At 44.9% G+C, this 7,382-nt stretch overlaps 2 protein-coding genes across 2 annotated transcripts; one reads left to right on the forward strand and one right to left on the reverse strand.

The window, feature by feature from the left end:
* Positions 1-4,183: 4,183 nt before the first annotated feature.
* Positions 4,184-5,587, forward strand: LOC100889806. Its single transcript, XM_003729107.2, has one exon. The coding sequence runs from the start codon at positions 4,184-4,186 to the stop codon at positions 5,585-5,587; it is 1,404 nt and encodes a 467-aa protein (XP_003729155.1).
* Positions 5,588-6,222: 635 nt separating this feature from the next.
* LOC115927738 lies at positions 6,223-6,726 on the reverse strand. Its single transcript, XM_030993970.1, has one exon. It carries the CDS (start codon positions 6,724-6,726, stop codon positions 6,223-6,225), a length of 504 nt encoding a protein of 167 aa, XP_030849830.1.
* Between the last annotated feature and the right edge of the window lie 656 nt (positions 6,727-7,382).

Consider the following 7,382-nt stretch of genomic DNA (forward strand, 5'->3'; position numbering starts at 1 on the left):
TCTAGTTTTCTGTTTCATTAAAACTAACTGACATTAATATTTACTATCGACTACAAAATAGTGAAGGAAGTTGATTTCATGTCATGGGCAGAGACGAACTTACCCAAAAAACCTATGAATAACCTCTTTAATATAAAAACACACCTACTGTTTGCTTTGTACTCTATATTTTTTCTTACTATTCCCCCCCCCCTCAAATTTTTGACATTCTTCCTCAAGGTGCATCAGCAGGAGACGGTGAAAATTATATTCCTAAAGCCAGGTAAGAATGGTTGCCTAATCGATAATGCCGATAAAGTAACTCTTATAATTGGTTCGCTGACCATGATAAAAATTGCAAAAGTTCCTGGGATGTGCTTCCACTGTGAGGGATCTGTTAAACTCTGAATTTCCCCCACTCTGCTTGACACAAACGCCTTGAAGCTTCTCGCAGGCGACTTGATCCAGTGGAAAACAATCATGCTGTCAACGAAGAAAACCACCTTCTCTATCTCCAGCCTTATCTCCTCGCTGATTGCCTTGTAAAGTCTCGCGGCTACTACTGCTGCTTGAAGTTCGAGACGAGGCATCGTCAAAGTCTTGAGTGGTGCTACCTTTGACTTAGCTGCCACAAACCGCACCTCATACTTATTGTCATCAGTCCGCCATCTAAGGTACGCACATGTACCATATGCACTTTCTGAAGCATCACTGAAAATGCACAGAACTGGCTTGCCTCTTGCATCTTGTGGTGTAAGACATCTCCTCAGTTTGACATTGTTGAGCAAAGTCATCTCCTCAAACAACTTAGTCCACTCAGTTTGCTCATTCTCTGGTAATGGATCGTCCCATCCAAGACCCATCTGCCATAGCTTCTGTAGACCCATCTTAGCACGTGCGATGATCGGAGCTGCAAATCCAATGGGATCAGAGACTCGGGCTACCTGGCTTAGAATCTTCCTCTTGGTGAGTTTCAGACGGCTCTCTCCTTCATTGGCTGAAGGCATCACTCCTTCACGGAACTTTACTCTGTATGAGAACACATCGTCTTTCTTGTCCCATACGACACCCAACACTTTCTCTTCAGCAAGGGCTTCTAGCAGCTTCATCTCTCCTTCCTTGCTGTCTCCATGCAATGGTTTATTTGATAACCATCCCTTCACTTTAAAGCCACCATTTGAAAGTACCTCATCTATATCGCCAGTGAGCGTCTCTGCTTCAGAAAGCGTCTCCACGGAGTCACAAATATCGTCCATGTACACATTCCTCTTGAGTACATTGGCTGCTTCTGGGTATTTACTCTCCCCCTGCTCAGCAGTCATCTTGAGAGCAATCTGCGCCATTGCTGCTGCCGGTTTATCTCCAAAGGTTACTACCTTCATGATGTATACGTCTGGCCTTCTACTGACATCCATGTTTCTCCAAAGAAACCTGTGCACATGTTGGTCACTCTCTGGTATGAGCACCCTGTGGTACATCTTGGAGATATCTGCACAAATGGCGATGTACTTCTCCCTGAATCTTAACAACACTCCAGGTAGACTGTTCAAGAGGTCAGGCCCTTTCATCCAGTACTCGTTTAAACTATGGCCTTGGAATGATGCTGACGAGTTGAATACTATCCGGATTGGAGTACTCTTTTTCTCAGCTCTCACAACAGCATGATGGGAGATATAATGTACTGGCCCTTCATGGCACTCCATCTCTTGGGGTAAGAGCTTCCTGGCAAACCCCATATCCTCCATTTCCTGGATCTGTTGGTCATAAGCTTTAGCGTGCTCAGGATTCCGGGCAAGCCTCTTCTCGGTGGACTGAAGCACCTTCTCTGCTTGCCACTTATTGTCAGGCAACATCTCAGGATCTCGTTGCCAAGGGTAGGCTATCTGCCACTGCTTTCCAATCTTGTGAGCTGAGGACCTGATCACCTGTTCCTCTATCACCTCTTGTCTAGTGAGTCTGCTCTCTATACACTGGCATCCTTCAGGCCTCACTCCCTCTGTCTCAACTGACCAAAAGTCCGTCAAATCTACAGGTGCTGCTAACTTTACATGCAGTACTGCACTGCTCTGCACTCTGTCACCACGTGTTGCTCCAAAGATAACCCAACCTATCCTCGACTTTCTAGCAATAAAGTTGCCAACTTCCCTGGTTTCACCGCAATGAAACCTTGTGTGGTCAACTCCTATCAAAATGTCCACAGGTCCACTACTTCTATGTAGATCCTTCCGTTTTATGCGAAACTTCCTTGCTAGATCGTCCAAGTTGATAGCCTGTACATGCTCGCTAATGCACGGAATTCCTATGGCTGACACAGTAAAAGGCTTGCCACCTTCACCTTTCTCTCTAACTAGCACTTTGTAGATGTTAGTGTGCAGAAGCTCCTGCTCATCTCCAATCTTGCAAATGGTAATGGTTGTAGGTGTGCCCTCTAACTACAGCTCTGCTGCTAACTCCTGCCGGATAAGGCTTATCTGGGCACCAGAGTCTAGCAACACGTTTCCCTCCTTCACATCACCATTGCATCCTAAGACCTCTGCCAAAACAATGGGTAGAAGAGACTCCTTAGCTACAACTGTAGCGACTCCCACTTGGCCTCGTTGGGTTTGCTCCAAACTATCATCTTGCCTCGGTACCCACTCCAGGTGCAGCAATGGATGGTGATAGAATTTACACCTTTGGCCTTGTCTCATCTCTGGACACTGTCTGCGTCTATTGCATGTTGCCATCAAATGCCCCCTCTCTGCTTGCTTAAGGCAGCTAAAACAAGCCCGATTCTCCTTGGCAATCTGCAATCTTTCTGATGCTGGTTTGGAGATAAACCTCTTGCACTGGTCTATCCAGTGGTCTGATGAGTGGCAGATCCAACACCTGTCTTTGGCACTAGGTGTTGGAACCCACTTCCGCTCCTTTTCTGGCCTCGTGTCTTTCTGCGCACAGAAACCAACAGCTCCTTGGCGGGATTCACTACGTAGCGGGGCTGAGGCACGCATCCTGGCCTTCATCTCGTTGGCCATCCACTCCAGGAGCATGTGTAGTGATGCTGGATCTTCATCCTTCTCCTGGCATCTGAACCATACCTTGCGGTCTCCTTGGCTCAACTTCCTCTCAATAGAGGCCAACATGTGATTGTTGTCCATGTCATGCTGCCTTCCCACACTTACAAGGATGTTGTAACTTCTCCTCACCAGATGCACTAATTCGCAGAAGCGGCTATCTTCATTCTCCTTTAGTGCTCGGAACTTGCTGATGTCATCTATGATAGCATCAGCTACGAATCTGGGATCTCCATAAATTAACTCTAACTGCTCCCATGCAGCATTATAATCAGTTCCAATACCCCGGATAAGGTCGAGGGGCTTACCCTGCAGGCAGCTACGTAGGATGGTGATACCATCCCTACTACTATATCGGCTTTCTACCAGATGTTTGAAATCGTCTCGGAAAACGAAAAACTCCCGGACATCTCCGCTAAACTTGGGCAGATGCGGCTTCTCAATCCTCAGGCTGTATGGAGCGGATGCTACTTCAGGAGAGGAGGACTGACCAGACCCAGACTGGACTGCATCTGCAGGACTCTCAGTAGAAGGCGCTGCTTCCACTTTCTCTGGTTCTCCTCTCTCCTTTAACTCGTCAAGATACTTTGAAGCGTTTACTTGCCAGTTTATGAAAGATGTGTCGCAGACCTCCATCCACTTCTCTTCCTTCTCGAACTGATCATCATCGAGGATCAACTCCGAATAACTTTCGTGCTTCTCTTGCAGCTCTTCATACACGATCTTGAGATGATGGAATCTCTCCTCAACAGCTTCCATGCTTGCTTTCTTTGAAATGAGCTGCTCTACTGCATTTCCACATCTTGTCAATTTAGCTTTGGCACCCCGCCGCTTCAACTTCAGCTGTGCTGTTGCTTCTGATTCTGGCATCTTGCTAGAACTGGTGATAGCTCTAGAAATTGAATGCCGCTGATGATGTGTCAAGAGGAGTAACTGTTGACAAACTGGCTGAAGTGTGGAAGCATGGCCCTAGCTTTCTCTACACTGATGAATCAGAATGGCCAGTAGATGAGCCCGAGGCAGATCAGCGGGCTGTTGATAGTGAGCAGAGGAAGTCTCCGGCAGTATTCTCAGTACATGAGACAAGTGAATTGCTAGAGTGCAAGAAGTTCTCTAAATGGAGAAAATTACTGAGAGTGACAGCCTACGTGATGAGATTCGTTAATATCTTGAAGTCCAGAATCCATAAGGGGCCTCTACCCGACGAGAAGACGACTCTAACTACCACAGAGTTAGAGAGAGCTGAGATGTATTGGATAAAGGTAGCCCAGGAGAGAATCAAGCCACACTTCAAGAAGGGAGACTTCAAGGTGCTCACTCCTTTCATCGATGAGGAAGGGGTGATCAGAGTTGGTGGTAGAGTGGGAAACATGGACATATCATATGAAGCTAAGCATCCTGTTCTACTCCCATATGACCATGGTATTTCACTTCTGATCACTAGGTACATGCATGAATCGGGTCACCATGGTGTAGCAGCGACGACAGCCAGGACAAGAAAGAGGTTCTGGATCCTGAAGGGACACCGGCTTGCTAAGTCGGTAAAGCACCGCTGCGTGGTATGCAGAGCAGCAGCATGCCAGGCAGAGATACAGCAGATGGCCAGCCTACCAAGCATCAGAGTAGCTCCGTTCACGCCGCCGTTTCATTTTACGTCGTGTGATTACTTCGGCCCATATCATGTGAAAGTTAGTCGAAACAAGAAAGCGAAGCACTATGGCGTGATATTTACTTGTTTGAATACAAGAGCGGTTCACCTTGAGCTAGCAGTAGATTGTTCAACGCAAGAGTTCCTGCAGGTTCTCAGAAGGTTTTTCGCGATTAGAGGTCACCCTAAGGTCATCATGAGCGACAACGGTACTCAGTTTGTGGGTGCCAAGCGTGAGTTACGAGAGATGGTGAAAGGGTGGGATGATGTGCAGCTTCGAGATTTTTGTGCAGAGATAGGAGTTGAATGGCAGTTCACCACGCCATTAGCTCCACATCAGAATGGATGTGCCGAGGCACTTGTTAAAAGTTGTAAGTTTGCTCTACACAAAGCAGTAGGTAGTCAGTGTTTAACACCCTTTGAGCTGTACACATGTTTAGTTGAGATAGCAAACCTAGTAAACCAGCGACCCATTGGTAGGATACCGAATGATCCAGATGATGGAAGTTATGTTAGTCCTAATGATATGTTGTTAGGAAGAGCGTCGCGAAGCGTACCCCAAGGTCCGTTTAGGGAGACAGAGAATCCGCGTCATCGCGTCGAGTTCGTACAGCGTATAGTAGATTCGTTCTGGAGACGCTGGTCTCGAGATGTTCTTCCGCTCCTCGTGCCTAGCAAGAAGTGGAACACAGAGCGTCGTAATGTACGCGTGGGGGACGTCGTCATGACCGCAGAAGCAAACGCGGTACGCGGAAAGTGGACAATTGCCAGGGTGATACAAGTGTATCCTGGTGCTGATGGTAGAGTTAGGAACGTACAGTTGAAAACAGCGGTGGGCATATATCGCAGACCAGTTACGAAGATAGCGGTTATTTATCCCACTGAAGGCTACGATGAGAGCGTATAGGATTTATAGACAACTCTGAAAAGGTCTTGAACAGAAACTAGAATAAAACTTCAGTAAAAGTTTTCTATGTATTTGTCTATGTTAATATAATTAAGTCTTGAATTGAGACTAAGGAATATGAGGAAAAGTCCTCATCCGGGGGGAGGATGTTTCGCTGAGCGAAATTTATTTTGTGGTTTTTTCAGCAAGTCGAAAATCTTAGAAGAGATTTTTAGAGTTCAGATTCTTTGTTTCATAAGATAAGAAAAAAGGTTCATTTTGTTAATTATAATATCAGGAAAGATAGATATTTATTCTCTTTCAGCCTAAATGAAGCATTTAGGTATTTTATAGAAGGTGAATTGGCAATTTAAATATTTACAATGTCTGTTGTATTCATGATCAATGTTTTTTATAGTAGGATTTGAAATGGCCTTTCTTTGAGTATTTGTTTTTCAAGGATACCTTACTTTCGACTTCGATAAGTAGCGAAGCCATTTTAGTCACTTGTTCGTGTAGTCTGTCGAGCGTCAAGTCACTGGAGATGAGCTCTCCAGTTTTCCCAGTTTTCCCGTTTTTGTCCTGTTTGACAGTGACATCAGTGAGCCCAGTGTTTCGGCAGTAAATTGCTAAGTTCCGGCCAAAGAAATTGAATGCTATGGTTCGCTGACCATGATAAAAATTGCAAAAGTTCCTGGGATGTGCTTCCACTGTGAGGGATCTGTTAAACTCTGAATTTCCCCCACTCTGCTTGACACAAACGCCTTGAAGCTTCTCGCAGGCGACTTGATCCAGTGGAAAACAATCATGCTGTCAACGAAGAAAACCACCTTCTCTATCTCCAGCCTTATCTCCTCGCTGATTGCCTTGTAAAGTCTCGCGGCTACTACTGCTGCTTGAAGTTCGAGACGAGGCATCGTCAAAGTCTTGAGTGGTGCTACCTTTGACTTAGCTGCCACAAACCGCACCTCATACTTATTGTCATCAGTCCGCCATCTAAGGTACGCACATGTACCATATGCACTTTCTGAAGCATCACTGAAAATGCACAGAACTGGCTTGCCTCTTGATTCTGTGTTGTCTTCGACTCTTCGTTTGAGGAAGCTAATAAAGACGTCATAATCCCATTTCGAGTTTGGAACTTTAGCAATTTGTATCATGGTCAGCGAACCAATAATTATTGATTGAAAAAAATATCATTGATGGGATTATTTATTTCTTTTTTTATAATGTACATGTATATCGCTGTAGAATATGTATCTTTATCATTCATGTCATGTATATATGTTACACTGTCGCTCATAAAGGTGGAATATTTTAGGGATTACCCCAATTTATGGAATTATTTTAAAAATTATTTAAAATAATAGATCTAGATAATAGTATACATTTTCAGATTTTATTGAATATTAATTTGCTAATGTGTGTTTTGCGGGACTGCTAAAGCATGTGTATGCTACTATGCTTATTAACTAGGGGACTTACGCCCTCAAGTCATAAATGACAGTAATGAGGATTAATGCCCCACAAAAGGGCACTAATATAGCACATCGACACGGTTTTGATCCTGGGGCCTCACAGTTACGAGGCCATTGCTCTGTCACTGAACCATGACTGTTCGCAGCGGGGGCTAGGGTAAGGGGCAGTTTCCATAAATTAAAAAAAAAACAGAAAATGCAAAAAATTTGCAATAATTTATTGCATTTTACCCCGGTCCCCAACATAAAAAAAATCCTCTGGACTGCCATGCATTATGGCTCAAGGCATGGGCACACAGAAGATTTTTTTATGTTGGGAACCGGAACCGGAACAATAA

Source organism: Strongylocentrotus purpuratus, unplaced genomic scaffold (assembly GCF_000002235.5).
Source record: "Strongylocentrotus purpuratus isolate Spur 01 unplaced genomic scaffold, Spur_5.0 spur5_scaffold_20, whole genome shotgun sequence".
NCBI classification, from domain to species: Eukaryota; Metazoa; Echinodermata; class Echinoidea; order Camarodonta; family Strongylocentrotidae; genus Strongylocentrotus; species Strongylocentrotus purpuratus.